The 21370-nt window shown below is 46.5% G+C and overlaps 1 protein-coding gene across 1 annotated transcript in view; it reads right to left on the bottom strand.

Annotated features, from left to right (window-relative positions):
* Positions 1–14861: 14861 nt before the first annotated feature.
* tnfrsf21 (tumor necrosis factor receptor superfamily, member 21) overlaps positions 14862–21370 on the bottom strand; it is a 53058-nt gene continuing 46549 nt past the window's right edge. The window contains exon 6 of the mRNA XM_046291697.1: positions 14862–16524. Coding sequence (XP_046147653.1) covers positions 16295–16524 — 230 coding nt within the window. The 3' untranslated portion in view covers positions 14862–16294. The remainder of the gene's footprint in view (positions 16525–21370) is intronic.

Below are 21370 nucleotides of genomic sequence, written 5' to 3'. Positions count from 1 at the left end.
TTCTGGTTGACAAGTGTAGTATTGTACGTTGCAGGGAGACTCAAAACCCACATCCAACACCGTTTACTGACTGTCACGCCCTTAATACCGTGAACTACGTGAACAATTCCTGAAATATGGTAAGGGACTGACTGACTGTGACAGAGCACCTGCTCAACAGGTTTCGTTATTTATTCTGTTTCCTTGTGTCACTAAATGAAACTGAGTTAGTATTGAAGAGCAGCGCACAGACACACTTGAGCCATCAGTACAGCCATCGTTATAAATTAGAAGTAAAAAGGTCATCATGTAAAAACACCAGTGCAGTGGGTCAGTGACTATACATTGTCTGAACTGTCATGAACATTGTGTCTCAACAAAACGAAAATACACTTGATCGCTCTGGTCAAAGGACCGTCAGTTTAACAATAGAATACAAAGCAGTGATTACACACAACTTGAATTGAACAGTGACAGATGAATACACAGTGAAAAGGTAACTTATTATATTTAATGAACTAAATTGAAGTTGTTGGGTTATCAATATACTTCATGAAGATGATCCTACAGATGATTTTACCAGTATCCATTAGCCTTTACATATGCTTAAATGAGTGATTCTGACTGTAAAATGTATAATTTTGTTATTTCAGGGGAGATTGGCGATGAATAGACCCTTAAGCACAATTAGTGTGTTAATATTACAAATATACCATGTTAATAGTTTTGTTCATTGTCTCTCACACGGGTATACCTGGTTTATGTGAGTTTTGGTAAATAGGGTTGTCAACGACTTCCGCCGAAGTCGGCTCCTCTCCTTGTTCGGGTGGAGTTCGGCGGTCGACGTCACCGGCCTTCTAGCCATCGGCACTCCATTTTTCATTGTTCCATTTGTTTTGTCTTGTTCCCCGCACACCTGGTGTACATTCCCTAATCACACTGCACATATATATATATATATATATATTCCTCTGTTCCCACCCATGTCTTTGTGTGGAATTGTTTTGTTTTGTGTTTGTTGCATCGCGCCAGTCTGGTTTATCACCCTGGGCATTGCCTGTACCCTATTTGCGGAATTATTGGTGAACCTTATTGTTATATCATTGACGGTATTTTGCGCTGATCACTTTTGAGTTGTAGCGGTTTGCGCCCGTCTGTTTGTTTCTCTTGGCTAATAAAGTCGTCTGATCACCAATTCTCTGCTCTCCTGCACTTGACTCGAATGACCAGCAGGGAAAACCCTGACAAGGGTAGACCTGTTTTATTTAAAGTATTGAACATAGCAACAGGTGTAAATCTGGTTTGTATGGGTATATAATGGCTGCAGTGCAGGTGTACATCTGTTTTTCTATGAATATTGAGGCTTGGGCACTGGGGCAGACCTGTTTTATATGATGTCCATGATTTGACCTGGTTTACAATTATATATATTACATGTGTAACTCTGTGTTGTTGTATGTGTCGAATTGCTATGCTTTAGCTTGGCCAGGTCACAGTTGCAAATGAGAACTTATTCTCAACTAGCCTACCTGGTTAAATAAAGGTGAAATAAAAATAATAAAAAATATACAGGTAACTCCTACAGGTAATGAATTTAAGTTTTACTGCCCTTTAACATCCTTTTTGGTAACACGTTTGTGTTAGACAAAAAGTGAAAGAGGCTAATGTAATGTACTTTGAGTTTATACAGGAAATGGTTAGGGTATAACAGGTTAGTGGTCACAATACTAAGATATGCAAACAGGGTTGGGGTGTGGAGCGGATAGCTGTGTATACTGTAGGTACCTTATGGTGACCTGGGGGAACACAGGCCTTGGCAAAGTGGGTAACAGGGCTATACTTTTTCAAAAAGCAATATGGATTACATGTAAGGGTTACTAATGGTGTTAGACTTTCATAGTGGTATGTCGGAAAACAATTGGAAACAAATGGGTTAAGTAGGTTACTTGTGACATCACAACCAGGGCAGACTGCTTTTCATGAAACCCAATCATCAGGATGGGTAGAGAAGTCACATGGTATTTCAATAAGAATCTAAAGAATGCAGTAGGTTTCTCTTAGAGGTATAGCGATTGCTGTGCTGTGCTCTGCTAATATTGGTATTGTTATTGAAACTGAACATTTTATATGTTTTAGTTGTCTTTTACCTACGGTTGCAAGGGGAGGGTATATTACTGGAATGTTGGTTCAAAAATAAATGTGGGTACAGTACTTCAGAATATCACAGGTGTCTGTAATTATCTCTGGCCCTCGGTGTGGCATTATCACATGTAAAATATATACAATCATCAAGTAAGAAGATTTTAAAATGTTAAAAAATGGACCAACAAAGCTGTAAAACATTATCCTAAATAAAACCATACATTTAGTTTAATTTAATGCCATTGAAGTTCAGCATGGAATCCATGACAATTCTTTTTTACACACTTTTATTTATTTTACTGTCAGTATGTATTTTTTGTAAATGATTTGGCTCCAAACCCATGGCAGTTGTGAAAAAAGTTAAATGTTGCATACAATCAAATCACATTTTATTTGTCACGTGCTTTGTAAACCACAGGTGTAGATTAACACTGAATGCTTACTTATGAGTCATTTTCCAGCAATACAGAGTTAAAGATAAAGATAAAATACATATAGAAATAGTGACAAATGGAATAAATACACAGTGAATGACGAATAGCAATAACAAGTAAAAATAACATGGCTAGATACAGGGAGTACCAGTACTGAGTCAATGTGCAGGGGTGCAAGGCAATTGAGGTAGCTATGTACATATACAGTTCCTTCAGGATGTATTCACACCCCTTGACTTTTGACCCATTTTGTTTTGTAACAACTGTCACACCCTGATCTTTTTCACCTGTCTTAGTGTTTGTCTCCACCCCCAACCAGGTGTCTCTCATCTCCCATCATTATCACCTATGTATTTATACCTGCGTTTTCTGTTTATCTGATGCCAGTTCGTCTTGTCTAGTCAAGTCATTCCATCATGATCCTGCCTGCCTGACTCTGATTTGGATTACAACTCTTTGCCTGCCTTGACCTACCTTTTTCTTGACCCTTGTACTATAAGAAACTCTGAGACTCGTACTATCAAATCCAAATCAAATAAAATAAAACGTTATTAGTGACGTGCGCCGAATACAACAGGTAGACCTTACATTGAAATGCATACTTACCCTAACCAACAATGCAGTTAAAAATATATATATATTGTTTTAAACATACGAATAAGAATAGGAAATAAAAGTAACAAGTAATTAAAGAGCAGCAGTAAAATAACAATAGCGAGCCTATATACAGGGGGTACCGGTAAAGAGTCAATGTGCGGGGGCACCGGTTAGTCGAGGTAATTGAGGTAATATGTACATGTAGGTAGAGTTATTAAAGTGACTATGCATAGATGATAACAACAGAGAGTAGAAGTGATGTAAAAGGAGGGGGGGCAATGCAAATAGTCTGGGTAGCCATTTGATTAGATGTTCAGGAGTCTTATGGCTTGGGGGTAGAAGCTGTTTAGAAGACTCTTGGACTTGGCGCTCCGGTACCGCATGCCGTTCAGTAGCAGGGAGAACAGTCTATGACTTGAGTGGCTGGAGTCTTTGACAATTTTTAGTGCCTTCCTCTGATACCGCCTGGTATAGAGTTCCTGGATGGCAGGAAGCTTTGCCCCATTGATGTACTGGGCTGTACGCACTACCCTCTGTAATGCCTTGCAGTCGGAGGCCGAGCAGTTACCAAACCAAGCGTTGATGCAACTAGTCAGGATGCTCTCGGTGGTGCAGCTGTAGAACCTTTTGAGGATCTGAGGACCCATGCCACATCTTTTCAGTCTTCTGAGGGGAAACAGGTTTTGTCGTGCCCTCTTCACAACTGTCTTGGTGTGTTTTGACCATGTTAGTTTGTTGGTGATGTGGACACCAAGGAACTTGAAGCTCTCATCCTGCTCCACTACAGGCCCGTTGATGTGAATGGGGGCATGCTCGGTCCTCTTTTTCCTGTAGTCCACAATCATCTCCTTTGTCTTGATCACATTGAGGGAGAGATTGTTGTCCTGGCATCACATGGCCAGGTCTCTGACCTCCTCCCTATAGGCTGTCTCGTCGTTGTCGGTGACCACTGTTGTGTTATCAGCTAAGTTAATGATGGTGTTGGAGTCATGCCTGGCCGTGCAGTCATGAGTGAACAGGGAGTACAGGAGGGGACTGAACATGCACCCCTGAGGGGCCCCTGTGTTGAGGATCAGTGTGGCAGATGTGTTGTTAGCTACCCTTACCACCTGGGGGTGGCCTGTCAGGAAGTCCAGGATCCAGTTGCAGAGGGAGGTGTTTAGTCCCACAGTCCTTAGCTTATTGGTGAGTTTGATGAGCTTTGAGGGCACTATGGTGTTAAACGCTGAGCTGTAGTCAATGAATAGCATTCTCACATAGGTGTTCCTTTTGTCCAGGTGGGAAAGGGCAGTGTGGAGTGCAATAGAGATTGCATCATCTGTGGATCTGTTTGGGCGGTACTCAAATTGGAGTGGGTCTGGGGTTTCTGGGATGTTCATGTGAGCCATGTCCAGCCTTTCAAAGCACTTCATGGCTACAGACTTGAGTTCTATGGGTCGGTAGTCATTTAGGCATGTTATCTTAGTGTTCTTGGGCACAGGGACTGTGGTGGTCTGCTTAAAACATGTTTGTATTACGCATTTGGACAGGGAGAGGTTGAAAATGTCAGGGAAGACACTTGCCAGTTGGTCAGCGCATGCTCGCATTACACGTCATGGTAATCCGTCTGATTACCTGCGGCCTTGTGAATTCTGACCTGTTTAAAGGTCTTATTCACATCGGCTGCGGAGAGCGTGATCACACAGTCTTCCGGAAGAGCTGGTGCTCTCATGCATGTTTCAGTGTTATTTGCCTCAAAGCAAGCATAGAAGTAGTTTAGCTTGTCTGGTAGGCTCGTGTCACTGGGCAGCTCTCGGCTGTGCTTCCCTATCCAGCTACCAGTGGGACTTCTCCCCAGCCTATCCTGGTATCCTGAGAACACCGCTACGCCAGAGATCCAAGAACCTTCCAAGCGTTTCTCTCCCAGTGCTCCCTCATCTTCAAGCTGCAGCCCTCTTCGTTTCCCTCTGATCGCTCGAAGGGCTCTCGCCTGGTTGACAGTGGTGAGGAAGCAACAATCCACTGTTTTCCTCAGTCTGGAGGAGTTCATCGAGGAGGTTAGGAAGGTGTTAGATTCTCTGTTGTCCAGGAGAGAGGCTGCTCGGAAGCTACTCTGCGTCAAAACTCCCATAGTGAGAGGCCTCCCGAAAGGGTCTAAGGCACTGCATCACAGTGCTAGCTGAGCCACTAGAGATCATGGTTTGAGTCCAGGTTCTGTCGACGCCAGCCACGACTTGGAGACCCATGGGGCGGCTCACAATTGGCTTAGCGTTGTTCAGGTTAGGGGAGGGTTTGGCCAGCAGGGATGTTCTTGTCCCATCGTGCTCTAGCAACTTCTGTGGCGGGCCGGGTGCAATGCGCACTGACGTGGTCACCAGGTGCATGGTATTTCCTCCGACACATTGGTGAGGCTGGCTTCCAGGTTAAGTGGGCATTGTGTTTCGGGGGCACACGGCTCTCGACATTTGCCTCTCTCGAGTCCGTACGAGAGTTGCAGCGATGAGACAAGACTGTAATTACCAATTGGATATCACAAAATTGGGGAGAAAAAGGGATAAAAGTTTTTAAAACTCCCGTAGTGTGGCAGACTATGCTGTAGACTTTCACACGTTTGCTGATAGTGCCTGGAACCCGGAATCTCTTTTCGACACGTTCCTTCACTGATTATCAGGAGGAGGTTAAAGACGAGCTCGCAGCCCGAGAGCCTCTCATGGACCTCAACTCCCTCATTGCCTTGACCTTGTGGATCGATGGGGGGCTATGGGAATGTAGGAGGGAGAGGAGGCCTGTTCCCTGGTCACTGCTCCCACCTCGTCTCCGAGGAATCCCAGAAGTTCCCGATGTCCACCTTACAGAGAGAATCCGAGGTCACCCGAGTGTCCACGGGAATCACAGAGGGCGTTTGACTCGCCTCTTCCAGAGCCCAAGCTACTGAGAAGGGCTAGATTGTCTCCGGATGAATATTTATGCAGGTTGAGTACCAGGAGCTGTCTGTATTGTAGGACTACAGGACATTATATTTCCACCTGTCCATTAAAAAGACCAGGCTCATCAGTAGGTATGAGTACTCTGGTGAACGGTACAGAGATTATCCAATCTCCCATTATTCATACCCCTCTCCATGCCACCCTGTTGTGGGGTGAACAGGCCAAATCTCCCCGGGTGCTCATTGACTCTGGGGCCGATGAGAGATTTATCGACACTACCTTGGTTTTGGAGCTGGGAATCTTCACTTAACCCCTCTCCATTCACATGGACTTCAGAGCGCTGGATGGGTGCTCTATTGGCAGAGTCACCCGCAATACAGTTCCCATCAAACTATGAGTATCAGGAAATCATAGTGAGTGTATGCAGTTCCTGCTCATAGAATCTCCCCATGTACCCATGGTTTTGGGGTATTCATGGCTCATGAAGCACAGCCCTTTCTGCCATGCACGGTGTCTTAAGTCAGCACAGCCTGCCCCGGGACATTTTCCTGCGGGCTTGGGAGAAGTCTCGGATCTCTCCGCCATTCCCGCGGAGTACCTAGACTTCCGGGAGATCTTCAACAAGGTCCGCGCTATGTCTCTCCCTCCTCGTCGACCCTACGACTGCGCCATTGAACTTCTCCCGGGCACAACACCACCTCAGGGGCGGCTTTACTTCCTTTCGGGTCCGGAGACCAAGGCTATGGAGGAGTACATTGAGGACTCTCTCGCTGCAGGGAGTATTCGTCGTTCTGCCTCTCCCGATGGCGCAGGGTTCTTCTTTGTGGAGAAGGACAAAACCCCGCGTCTGTGTTTTGACTACCGGGGCCTTAATGACATCACAGTGGTGGATTGGCCTCAACCCATCCAGAGTGCAGCTGCAACATTTCCTGGGATTTGTTAACTTCTACATGGCTTCCCCCCTCTCAGCATTCACCTCTCCTAAGGTTCCATTCACGTAGTCTCCAGCAGCTGACCGGGCGTTCTCATACCTCAAACATCGATTCATTACAGCCCCCATCTTAATCCATCCGGACCTGTCCCATCAGTGTGTGGTGGATGTCGATGCCTCGGATCTCAGAGTGGGGCACGTCCTGTCTCAGTATTCTGCCCAGGACCAAAAGCTGCACCCCTGCTCTTTTCTCTCCCATCGTCTTACCCCTGATGAGAGGAACTATGATCTGGGAAATCGAGAACTCCTCACCGTCAAGATGGTGTTGGAGGAGTGGAGGCACTGGTTGGAGGGGGCGAAACACCTATTCTTACTGTGGACTGACCATAAGAACCTGGAATATCTCCGCACCACCCGTGGGGGGGTCCAGATAATCAGATGTTTGTCCCGGACTCGGCCCATTCCCCGGTCCTGGAATGGGCACATTTCTCAAGATTGACCTGCCAACCAGGCTCCCGTCGGACACTGGCTTTCCTCTGTTAATGCTTTTTGTGGCCTTCCATGGTTCCTGATGTCTCCACATTCAACGCCGCCTGCATTGTGTGTGCACAAAATAAGACTGCGCGGAAAGCTCCGGCTGGCCTTCTTCAACCACTCCCTGTTCCTCACTGCCCCTGTTCCCATATATCCCTGGACTTTGTTACTGGTCTTCCTCCGTCAGATGGCAACACCACGATCTTGATGGTGGTGGATAGGTTTTATAAAGCTGCCCATTTTATTCCCCTTCCCAAGTTACCCTCAGCCAAGGAGACGGCTCAGCTCATGGTGCAACACGTCTTCCGGCTCCATGGACTTCTGGTCGACATGGTCTCTGATTGGGGTCCACAGTTCTCGTCCCGGTTCTGGAAGGCGTTCTCCACTCTCATTTGATCGTCGGCCAGCCTGTCCTCTGGTTTTCACCCCCAATCTAATGGACAGTTGGAGCGAGCCAATCAGGACCGCCAACCCCACCACCAGGAGTCAGCAACTCGTGTGGGTGGAATATGCCCGTTTCATCGGCCCTTTCCCCATCTCTTTTCATGTGTCTAGGATTAAACCTTGATAACAACTTGAACTTAAAATTGATTAAATTGGTATTTTGTGTCAGAGGCTGAGGTTTAATATGGTAGATCCCTCCCCTTTCCCCCTATGAGAGCCTTTCTTCACACACAGTGCCCTGAGTGCATGACACTTCACACCTCTGCACATACAGTCCCCAGGCTGTTCAATAATTTCAAATCAAATCAAATCCAATTTTATTTGTCACATACACATGGTTAGCAGATGTTAATGTGAGTGTAGCGAAATGCTTGTGCTTCTAGTTCCGACAATGCAGTAATAACCAACAAGTAATCTAACTAACAATTCCAAAACTACTGTCTTATACAGTAGGGGATAAAGAATATGTACATAAGGATATATGAATGAGTGATGGTACAGAGCAGCATAGGCAAGATACAGTAGATGGTATCGAGTACAGTATATACATATGAGATGAGTATGTAAACAAAGTGGCATAGTTAAAGTGGCAAGTGATACATGTATTACATAAGGATGCAGTCGATGATATAGAGTACAGTATATACGTATGCATATGAGATGAATAATGTAGGGTAAGTAACATTATATAAGGTAGCATTGTTTAAAGTGGCTAGTGATATATTTACATCATTTCCCATCAATTCCCATTATTAAAGTGGCTGGAGTTGAGTCAGTGTCAGTGTCGGTGTGTTGGCAGCAGCCACGCAATGTTAGTGGTGGCTGTTTAACAGTCTGATGGCCTTGAGATAGAAGCTGTTTTTCAGTCTCTCGGTCCCATCTTTGATGCACCTGTACTGACGTTGCCTTCTGGATGATAGCGGGGTGAACAGGCAGTGGCTCGGGTGGTTGATGTCCTTGATGATCTTTATGGCCTTCTTGTAACATCGGGTGGTGTAGGTGTCCTGGAGGGCAGGTAGTTTGCCCCCGGTGATGCGTTGTGCAGACCTCACTACCCTCTGGAGAGCCTTACGGTTGTGGGCGGAGCAGTTGCCGTACCAGGCGGTGATACAGCCTGCCAGGATGCTCTCGATTGTGCATCTGTAAAAGTTTGTGAGTGCTTTTGGTGACAAGCCAAATTTCTTCAGCCTCCTGAGGTTGAAGAGGCGCTGCTGCGCCTTCTTCACGATGATGCCTGTGTGAGTGGACCAATTCAGTTTGTCTGTGATGTGTATGCCGAGGAACTTAAAACTTGCTACCTTCTCCACTACTGTTCCATCGATGTGGATAGGGGGGTGTTCCCTCTGCTGTTTCCTGAAGTCCACAATCATCTCCTTAGTTTTGTTGACGTTGAGTGTGAGGTTATTTTCCTGACACCACACTCCGAGGGCCCTCACCTCCTCCCTGTAGGCCGTCTCGTCGTTGTTGGTGTTCAAGCCTACCACTGTTGTGTCATCCGCAAACTTGATGATTGAGTTGGAGGCGTGCGTGGCTACGCAGTCGTGGGTGAACAGGGAGTACAGGAGAGGGCTCAGAACGCACCCTTGTGGGGCCCCAGTGTTGAGGATCAGCGGGGTGGAGATGTTGTTGCCTACCCTCACCACCTGGGGGCGGCCCGTCAGGAAGTCCAGTACCCAGTGGCACAGGACGGGGTCGAGACCCAGGGTCTCGAGCTTGATGACGAGCTTGGAGGGTACTATGGTGTTGAATGCCGAGTTGTAGTCGATGAACAGCATTCTCACATAGGTATTCCTCTTGTCCAAATGGGTTAGGGCAGTGTGCAGTGTGGTTGAGATTGCATCGTCTGTGGACCTATTTGGGCGGTAAGCAAATTGGAGTGGGTCTAGGGTGTCAGGTAGGGTGGAGGTGATATGGTCCTTGACTAGTCTCTCAAAACACTTCATGATGACGGAAGTGAGTGCTATGGGGCGGTAGTCGTTTAGCTCAGTTACCTTAGGTTTCTTGGGAACAGGAACAATGGTGGCCCTCTTGAAGCATGTGGGAACAGCAGACTGGTATAGGGATTGATTGAATATGTCCGTAAACACACCGGCCAGCTGGTCTGTGCATGCTCTGAGGGCGCGGCTGGGGATGCCGTCTGGGCCTGCAGCCTTGCGAGGGTTCAATCATTTACAGTGGAAGAGCAGCCAGGAGACCCTCTCAAGATCCATAGCCTAGCATCTACAGTATCTGAGTCAGGACTTTTTACAGTGGCTCTCCCAGCAACGCAATGTTGAACATAGTTCCATTTTGACTTACTGGTGAAGCTGGTTCATTGGGGAAACTTTCTGTCCAAAAATGATGCAGAAAAATGTATCCATGCTTTTGTTACTTCTTGGTTAGACTACTGCAATGCTCTACTTTCCGGCTACCTGGATAAAGCACTAAATAACCTTCAGTTAGTGCTAAATACGGCTGCTAGAATCCTGCCTAGAACCAAAAAAATTGGCTTCCTGTCAAGGCAAGGGCTGATTTCAAGGTTTTACTGGTAACCTACAAAGCATAACATGGGCTTGCTCCTACCTATCTCTCTGATTTGGTCCTGCCGTACATAACTACACGTAAGCTATGGTCACAAGACGCAGACCTCCTAATTGTCCCCAGAATTTCTAAGCAAACAGCTGGAGGCAGGGCTTTCTCCTATAGAGCTCCATTTTTATGGAATGGTCTGCCTACCCATGTGAGAGACGCAAACTCGGGTCTCAACCTTTAAGTCTTTACTGAAGACTCATCTCTTCAGTGGGTCATGTGATTGAGTCTAGTCTGGCCCAGGAGTGTGAAGGTGAACGGAAAGTCTCTGGAGCAACGAACCACCCTTGCTGTCTCTGCCTGGCCGGTTCCCCTCTTTCCACTGGGATTCTCTGCCTCTAACCCTATTACAGGGGCTGAGTAGCTTACTGGTGCTCTTTCATGCCGTCCCTAGGAGGGGTGCGTCACTTGAGTGGGTTGAGTCACTGATGTGATCTTCCTGTCTGGGTTGGTGCCCCCCCTTGGGTTGTGCCGTGGCGGAGATCTTTGTGGGCTATACTCGGCCTTGTCTCAGGATGGTAAGTTGGTGGTTGAAGATATCCCTCTAGTGGTGTGGGGGCTGTGCTTTGGCAAAGTGGGGTTATATCCTTCCTGTTTGTCCCTGTCTGGGGGTATCATTGGATGGGGCCACAGTGTCTCCTGACCCCTCCTGTCTCAGCCTCCAGTATTTATGCTGCAGTAATTTATGTGCCGGGTGGCTAGGGTCAGTTTGTTATATCTGGAGTACTTCTCCTGTCTTATCTGGTGTCCTGTGTGAATTTAAGTATGCTCTCTCTAATTCTCTCTTTCTTTCTCTCTCTCGGAGGACCTGAGCCCTAGGACCATGCCTCAGGACTACCTGGCATGATGACTCCTCGCTGTCCTCAGTCCACCTGGCCGTTCTGCTGCTCCAGTTTCAACTGTTCTGCCTGCGGCTATGGAATCCTGACCTGTTCACCGGACGTGCTACCTGTCCCAGACCTATTATTTGACCATGCTGGTCATTTATGAACATTTGAACATCTTGGCCATGTTCTGTTATAATCTCCACCCGGCATAGCCAGAAGAGGACTGGCCACCCCTCATAGCCTGGTTCCTCTCTAGGTTTCTTCCTAGGTTTTGGCCTTTTTAGGGAGTTTTTCATAGCCAACATCTGCATTGCTTGCTGTTTGGGGTTTTGGGCTGGGTTTCTGTACAGCACTTTGAGATATCAGCTGATGTACGAAGGGCTATATAAATACATTTGATTTGATTTGTTTCCTGCACCGTGTCAAATGTCAGATAGCAGCTAGGCTATCGATATAGGAGGGAAGGTCTCCCAGCTACAGAGTATTTGATGTTGGGAATTAAGATGTTTATCCCTGATATCAGGAAACTGTCACCCTCTAACCAACATTGGTCATTATTAGTAAGTACTAGTTTTGCTCACTTTATGACCACATTTAAAAGTAAACCACAGAAACTTCAACTGGTTTTGTTACTGGTGTATGGTAGGTTCTGCAGTATTCATGAATGCACAACCGTTGACTGCTGAATAAGTGGGAGGATTTGAGTATTGAGTTAAAGTTAATTGTGCCCAATTGTTTGTGTAACGGTTGTCGTCGGGAGAAAGAGACAAACGAACAGTCCTGAACGGTGCAACAAAACACAGAACAGACAATAAACACCCACGAAACCCAGGTGGAAAAAGGCTACCTAAGTATGATTCTCAATCAGAGACAACTAACGACACATGCCTCTGATTGAGAACCATACCAGGCCAAACTCAAAAACCAGCTCCTGGCTGACTGGCGGCTCTGGCAGGTCCTGGTTAACTGGCGGCTCTGGCAGCTCCTGACTGACAGGCGGCTCTGGCAGCTCCTGACTGGCGGGCGACTCTGGCAGCTCCTGACTGGCGGACGGCTCTGGCAGCTCTTGACTGGCGGGCGGCTCTGGCAGCTCAGGACTGGAGGGCGGCTCTGTCAGCTCAGGACTGGCGGGCGGCTCTGGCAGCTCAGGACTGGCGGGCGGCTCTGGCAGCTCAGGACTGGCGGGCGGCTCTGGCAGCTCAGGACAGACGGGCGGCTCTGGCAGCTCAGGACAGACGGGAGATTCTGGCAGCTCAGGACAGACGGGAGACTCTGGCAGCTCAGGACAGACGGGAGACTCTGGCAGCTCAGGACAGACGGGAGGCTCTGGCAGCGCTGGGCAAGAGGAAGGCTCTGGCAGCGCTGGACAGGCCGGAGCACCTGTAGGGAGGAGACGGAGAGACAGCCTGGTGAGGGGGCTGCCACCGGAGGACTGGTGCGTGGAGGTGGCACCGGATAGACCGGATCGTGAAGGCGCACTGGAGCTCTCGAGCACCGAGCCTGCCCAACCTTACCTGGTTGAATGCTCCCCGTAACCAGGCCAGTGCGGCGAGGTGGAATAGCTTGCACTGGGCTGTGTTAGCGAGCCGGGGACACCATGCTTAAGGCTTGTGCCATGTACCCCGGCCCGAGGAGACGCACTGGAGACCAGATGCGCAGGCCCTGCTTCATGACACCTGGCTCGATGCCCACTCTTGCCCGGCCGATACAGGGAGCTGGGATGTAGCGCACCGGGCTAAGCATGCATACTGGGGACACTCTGGGGGGGGGGGTACTGTCACATTCTGTCCTTAGTTTCTTTGTTTTTTCGTTGTTTTAGTTGGTCAGGGCGTGAGTTGGGGTGGGCAGTCTATGTTGGTTTTTCTAACATAGACTGCCCTCCCCAACTCATGCCCTGACCAACTAAAACAACGACAAAACAAAGGAACTAAGATCAGAACATGACAGTTTGTGATGGCATTAGCTGAGACAACAGTGATGTGACTTGATGAACGACATTCCTTTGGAAGACATTGACATCGCTTCAACATAAATCTTTTACTGAAATACCAGATCAGCCAGTCTGCCAAGGAGTCACCAGAAATCAGTGTTATCTTATCCTCTGCCATGTAACATCAGCATCAGGCTCTGGCAAGAACAATTCTTCTTAAATGTGCCAACTATTATTGAATAAATACAAAGACATTATTAGATATAGCAATATTGTGTGTAAGAATAAGTAAGAATAAGTGTTCTTGTTATGTGAAGTGTGATGCCACAGATGCATAACAATCTATGGCAGTGGTGGAAAAAGTACTCAATTGTCATACTTGAGTAAAAGTGAAGATACCTTAATAGAAAATGACTCAAGTAAAAGTGAAAGTCACCCAGTAAAATACTACTTGAGTAAAAGTCTAAAAGTATTTGGTTTTATATATAGCTAAGTATCAAAAGTAAATGGGATTGCTAAAATGTACTTAAGTAGCAAAAGTAAAAGTTTAAATCATTTCAAATTCCTTATAAGCAAACCAGACTGACCCATTATTTTTTTTATTTGACGGATAACCAGGGGCACACTCCAACACTCAGACATAATTTACAAACGAAGCATTTGTGTTTAGTGAGTCCGCCAGATCAGGGGCAGTAGGGATGACCATTTTCCTGTTAAAATGTAAGAAGTACTTTTGGGTGTCAGTAAAAATGTATGGAGTAAAAAGTACATTATCTTCTTTAGGAATGTAGCGAAGTAAAAGTTGGCAAAATTATAAACAGTAGAGTACAGATACCCCCAAAAACTACTTAAGTAGTACTTTAAAGTATTTTTTTTACTTAAGTCATTTATATCACGATCTATGGAGATATTGTCCAAGACAGATATGTAGTGGTTATGACTGAACATTAAACTAGTATGTTGTTACTGAATCTTCTTTCCCTTTTGTGCTGTCATACTGTGCACATTTTGAAGTACGGAGACACCTACAGGATCAAATAGAGCAGGGATGTTTTGTCCTCTCTCCAATACGCTAGTGACTGGGTGGAGATGAAAGAAGCCTACCCCTCCCCAGCCCCAGTTCCATCTCCCTTACCTATTATCATACACACAGACAACACCAGCCAGTCTTTTATGGAGACTAAATACATTTACTAAATACAGATTTTATGGAGACTAAATACAATTAACAGCCTTTGCAGTAAAACGCCACCCCATTATATCCATGTCACATTACAGGAAAGACTGTGCAGCTTCAATATCAACATTTAGCTCCTCACCTCCTTGAATTTGGAAAAGTACCAGCCCCACAATAACACGAGAAGAATTTCAGAACAGGAGTATTTTCTTATCAGGAAGAGAAATTGTAACCAACACTACCTTCAGAAAACGGACATAATGAATATCAAAATCACACACTAGGGTTTGTGCTATATCATGAGCAACAGTATAAAACAAGTTACTGTAAAAGATTATTGCTGAAAGAGTAATGCAGTAAATATGGCATAAAAGTAAGACGCACACTCCACATTATGACAAATTCTGGAACTTTAATTGGTTTGATTTAAGAGGTTACATAATAGTAAACGTTACACGTGTTAGGTTTTAAAACAGCCACCAGAGTACATGTATTCAAACCTCAGCTTCAACGTTTCAGACTCGTACTATACGCTCACTGTCGCACTCTTACATTAGACCAAACAGAGAAGTGGCTAGCTCAAACAGCACTTTTCAATTCAGTCCAGCCAAGTCCACAGCAGCTGCATCTTCTTTACCCTCCGCAATGTCCAGAATACTTCAGTAGCCAATGTCCAGCAAGCCCCCCCAATATCATCCTAGTATTATGCACAACCAGAGAATTTCAAGTCTAGCACCAGAGTAGCTGGATATGACTGGCCTGGCAAAAAGACAGTCTGTGTTCCTTTCATAGCATTTGTGAGTTGAATACTGACCCTTTTACAGCAACATGTTTTTTGGTGGTGCTTTTTTAAGATCTGGAAGGAACTATAGTTGTACATTATCTTCTGTTTTAATCAAGTTCCACATTCCAGGTGACAGTCAGATTCAAGTAGAATAACTATGCATGTCTTACATCCAGTAAGATGGTCTCATTACACGAAGCTGGGAAACAAACATAGTTGCTAGGAAATCTCAAATCTAAAAATGATAATACATTGTGAAATGTTAGTAAACAGCATTTCAAAGAGACATTGAAGCACATGTGGCAGAATGCCTACCAATTAAATGGTTATGTTACTCAAAGAACAAGAATTAGTGCATCAATCATATTACATACTATTAGTGTTAGACGTTGCGCACCATGAGTGTGCGTCATAGTATGTTTTACATTGTTAGACATTGTGCATGAGTGTGTGTTGTTGAAGTTTGCTTGCATGAATGAGTGAATATTGGTTTATAGCACTGGCTGATACACCCACAATAAGCCCCAAAATGTCAAGAGAACACTGTTTTAACGTTACATTGACACGAGTGCAATAGCAAGGGTTTAATGAGCATAGTGGTGATGGTGGTGGTGGTATCGAGGTGTCTGTCTGTCCAGAACTTCAGGCTGGGGTACAGAGCCTGGCCCCTCTGTCCTGCCCTTCCTCCAGGCAGGCAGGCTTGCCACCTGGTGAGAGATGGGGACAGCCTGGTCCCCTTCCCTCAATATGGGGGGAGTGATGGAAGGAGACTTCCAGAGAGGGGAGGGAGGCTCCCTAATTATTGTAGGAGTGGGGGACTCAGTCAGGCTACTAGGAATGGAGGATAGCCAAGGGGAACCCATCGGAGGTCTCGAAGGCGAGTAGGTAACTGTAGCCAGAGTCAAGTAGTCTCTCACTACTTGGGGGGGCAAGAGAGGAAGCCACACCCAGGTAGCCACACCCGGGAAGGAAGGGTTTGCAGTAGAAGGAGGTGGGGTGTCCCCTGACCACAGTAGAGGTCTATAGCACCACAGCAGCAGTCTATAGTAGGTCAGGCAAGTGGCTGTAGACCGAGTCCAGCAGGGTCTGGCTGGCCTCCTGGCTCTTGACCCCGGCAATCTCAAAGAGGCGGTCCAGTTTGTCCTCGGCCATGGGGATCTCCTCGATGACGTGCAGCTCGTCAGGGTTTAGGATGTGCAGCATGTCGTCGAAGATGGGTTGCAGGTCGCACCGGTCCAGCCGGACCTGACGTAGCACCGTGTCTTTCTTCTCTGGATGTCACAAAGGAAGAGATGAGGGGAAAGAAAACAACGTCAGAATGAGGAGGAGGACAGACTACAACATAGCGTTGATGTTAGCTACAGCTTGTTGCTGTCCATATAATATGAAATTGGGAATGACTAACTGGGAATAAAAGCCCAGTCATCCTTATGTTGACTGAGATACATTTGATTCAGAAGGGTTTGGGTAACTGTGGAAGACACATTTCGGTTGAATACATTCAGTTGCGCAACTGACTAGGGTCATGACGTTGGCCTGGGGGTAGGTTTATGACCATCATAAATACCTCTTCCCCCCTTTTTACTCTCTCTACCCTACTGATGTTACATTTGCAAAACCCTTGGTTAACATAGAGATTCTGGGAACATCAGAAGGTGGGGGGAAATTAACTATATTCTGGTAATCCGACCAATTGAACATATGCGGTCGTACTTAATGAATATGATGTCAGTTCGGTTGTCATCTGAGACATTCTCATCAATGATAAGATGACATAAACTCTACAGTGGAAAGTCTACACATCAGAGTTATCGGATTCACATGGAATTGTAGTTCAATTTAAATGGTTGAAAATGAAATTATTTGTGATGGGATGAAATGTGATTTTAGCTTCTAAAATGTGAGATTTGGGTTTTCATAAGATAGGGCTCTGCTCAATCAGTGGCCCGACCCTGTGAAGGGACATAGGCTATAAAACTTTTCAAACACACCCTCCCCTCCCTTCCTATATAAAGCCTTGATGACAATATAACCTCCTGTTCCGAGGATGTGAGGACGACGGTCCGATGTCAGAATGGTTCAGATAATAACTACAGAACGAAGCCAACATCAGCGTGAGCTTTGGTTGCGAATGGTATAAACTCTGAACTCTTATTCACTACAGAAGTGATACCTCCTAGCCGTTGAGTTAGCAAAAGCGGCTGCATACGCAGTTTAGGAAGGAACAGACGGAGAATCCCGTCTACCACACAACGACATTACTACAACGTATCCAATTTACCAGCAGAGACATTCTTCAAAAGACAAAGGACTCGGTTTGGCAACACGGCCTTCCATCTACCACCAACCTACTGAAGTTCAGCTCAGAGTAAATATTTATTGCATTTTCCTTTTCCAAATGGGCGGTAATTTAGAATGCATAAGATTGTATTTACGATAGCACAGCTTTGCCCTTTGTTCCTCAGTCTTCCAGCTCTTTCAAACCCAGACCATTTTCTTTTGTGTAACAAGCTGTCATATCATTTGTAATCAAGTTATGATTAATTATGTGTATGTGTAATTCTGTGTGATTAGTTAGGTATTTAGTAAATAAATAATTAAACCCAATTTTGTATTGCTGATTCAACTTGTGTTAGCCAGGGTTCGTGCAGATAACCGATAATTTACAACTTTCAGAAGAGACTGAATTAAAGATGACGATTAATATTGACTGCTATTGACGTAAAATATTACTAGTTCTTTAAGAGTTTATTCGGAAGATAACAGCTCTATAAATATTATTTTGTGGTGCTCCGACTCTCTAGTTAATTACATTTACATGATTAGCTCAATCAGGTAATATTAATTACGGAGAAATTATTTTATAGAATAGCACTTAATCCGGCCAAAGACACAACACTAGGTTTCCATTTTTCCCATTATTTCTCAAAGTTTTCATAGTTTTTTCAATTTTATTTTTAATTTTACCCCTTTTTTCTCCCCAATTTCGTGGTATCCAATTGTTGTAGTAGCTACTATCTTGTCTCATCGCTACAACTCCCGTATGGGCTTGGCAGGGACGAAGGTTGAAAGTCATGCGTCCTCCGATACACAACCCAGCCAGCCGTACTGCTTCTTAACCTGTTGAACCTATGGGGGCGCTGTGTCATTCTTGGATAAAAAGACGTGCCCGTTTTAAGCGCAATATTTTGTCATGAAAAGATGCTCGACTATGCATGGAATTGACAGCCTTGGAAAGACACAACTCTGACGTCTCCAAAACTGCAAAGATATTATCTGTGCGTGCCCCAGAACTAATGCAACAGGCGAAACCAAGATGAAGTTTCTTACAGGAAATGCCCCGGATTCTGAAGGCGCTGTGTTCCAATGTCTCCTTATATGGCTGTGAATGCGCCAGGAATGAGCCTGCACTTTCTGTCTATTCCCCGAGGTGTCTGCAGCATTGTGACGTGTTTGTAGGCATATCATTGGAAGATTGACCATAAGAGACTACATTTACCTGGTGTCCTGCCCGGTGTCTGTTATGCAGGTGAATGAGGACCCAAAAGCGACTTGGCGAAAACAGAGTCTTTAATCCAGTTTAAGGAAATAGCAATACTCCTAGACAAATCGGAGCGGTAAATAAAGCATAAAAACAATTTCACTCGTAATCACGAGAACTGACTGGAGACTCGATAATAAACTGCAGGTTGCCTCGGGAAGGCACTTGACCGTAGCAGACTCAGACACCTGCTCACCACGCAGCATCTGAGGGAAACACGACACGACAGGGCGATACAAAGACACAGCACGGTGAACAATAGACAAGGATCCGACAGGACAGAAACTGAAAACAAGGGGAGAAATAGGGACTCTAATCAGGGGAAAAGATAGGGAACAGGTGTGGGAAGACTAAATGATTGATTAGGGGAATAGGAACAGCTGGGAGCAGGAACGGAATGATAGAGAGAAGAGAGAGAGGAAGGGAGAGAGAAAAAGGGGAACGAACCTAAAAAGACCAGCAGGGGGAAAACGAACAGAAGGAAAAGCAAAATGACAAGACAATATAAGACAAAACATGACAGTACCCCCACTCACCGAGCGCCTCCTGGCGCACTCGAGGAGGAATCCTGGCGGCAACGGAGGAAATCATCAATCAGTGAACGGTCCAGCACGTCCCGAGACGGAACCCAACTCCTCTCCTCAGGACCGTAACCCTCCCAATCCACTAAGTATTGGTGACCCCGTCCCCGAGAACGCATGTCCATGATCCTACGTACCTTGTAAATAGGTGCGCTCTCGACAAGGACGGGAGGGGGAGGGAAGACGAACGGGGTGCGAAGAAAGGGCTTGACACAGGAGACATGGAAGACAGGATGGACGCGACGAAGATGTCGCGGAAGAAGCAGTCGCACAGCGACAGGATTGACGACCTGGGAGACACGGAACGGACCAATGAACCGCGGAGTCAACTTACGAGAAGCTGTCGTAAGAGGAAGGTTGCGAGTGGAAAGCCACACTCTCTGGCCGCAACAATACCTTGGACTCTTAATCCTACGTTTATTGGCGGCTCTCACAGTCTGTGCCCTGTAACGGCAAAGTGCAGACCTCATCCTCCTCCAGGTGCGCTCACAACGTTGGACAAACGCTTGAGCGGAGGGAACGCTGGACTCGGCAAGCTGAGATGAGAACAGAGGAGGCTGGTAACCCAGACTACTCTGAAACGGAGATAACCCGGTAGCAGACGAAGGAAGCGAGTTGTGAGCGTATTCTGCCCAGGGGAGCTGTTCTGCCCAAGACGCAGGGTTTCTGAAAGAAAGGCTGCGTAGTATGCGACCAATCGTCTGATTGGCCCTCTCTGCTTGACCGTTAGACTGGGGATGAAACCCGGAAGAGAGACTGACGGACGCACCAATCAAACGACAGAACTCCCTCCAAAACTGTGACGTGAATTGCGGACCTCTGTCTGAAACGGCGTCTAACGGGAGGCCATGAATTCTGAACACATTCTCGATGATGATTTGTGCCGTCTCCTTAGCGGAAGGAAGTTTAGCGAGAGGAATGAAATGTGCCGCCTTAGAGAACCTATCGACAACCGTAAGAATCACAGTCTTCCCCGCAGACAAAGGCAGACCGGTAATGAAGTCTAGGGCGATGTGAGACCATGGTCGAGAAGGAATGGGAGCGGTCTGAGACGACCGGCAGGAGGAGAGTTACCTGACTTAGTCTGCGCGCAGTCCGAACAAGCAGCCACAAAACGGCGGGTGTCACGCTCCTGAGTCGGCCACCAAAAGCGCTGGCGAATAGAAGCAAGAGTGCCTCGAACACCGGGATGACCAGCTAACTTGGCAGAGTGAGCCCACTGAAGAACAGCCAGACGTGTGAAACAGGAACGAAAGAAGGTTACTAGGACAAGCGCGCGGCGACGCAGTGTGCGTGAGTGCTTGCTTAACCTGTCTTTCAATTCCCCAGACTGTCAACCCGACAACACGCCCATAAGGAAGAATCCCCTCGGGATCAGTAGAAGCCACAGAAGAACTAAAAAGACGGGATAAGGCATCAGGCTTGGTGTTCTTGCTACCCGGACGGTAAGAAATCACAAACTCGAAACGAGCGAAAAATAACGCCCAACGAGCTTGACGAGCATTAAGTCGTTTGGCAGAACGGATGTACTCAAGGTTCTTATGGTCTGTCCAAACGACAAAAGGAACGGTCGCCCCCTCCAACCACTGTCGCCATTCGCCTAGGGCTAAGCGGATGGCGAGCAGTTCGCGATTACCCACATCATAGTTGCGTTCAGATGGCGACAGGCGATGAGAAAAATAAGCGCAAGGATGAACCTTATCGTCAGACTGGAAGCGCTGGGATAGAATGGCTCCCACGCCTACCTCTGAAGCGTCAACCTCGACAATGAATTGTCTAGTGACGTCAGGAGTAACGAGGATAGGAGCGGACGTAAAACGTTCTTTTAGAAGATCAAAAGCTCCCTGGGCGGAACCGGACCACTTAAAACACGTCTTGACAGAAGTAAGAGCTGTGAGAGGGGCAGCAACTTGACCGAAATTACGAATGAAACGCCGATAGAAATTAGCGAAACCTAGAAAGCGCTGCAACTCGACACGTGACCTTGGAACGGGC

Source organism: Oncorhynchus gorbuscha, linkage group LG12 (genome assembly GCF_021184085.1).
Source record: "Oncorhynchus gorbuscha isolate QuinsamMale2020 ecotype Even-year linkage group LG12, OgorEven_v1.0, whole genome shotgun sequence".
In the NCBI taxonomy this organism is placed as follows: Eukaryota; Metazoa; Chordata; class Actinopteri; order Salmoniformes; family Salmonidae; genus Oncorhynchus; species Oncorhynchus gorbuscha.
Note: the sequence above shows the minus strand (reverse complement) of the source record. Positions and strands in the feature narration are given on the sequence as shown.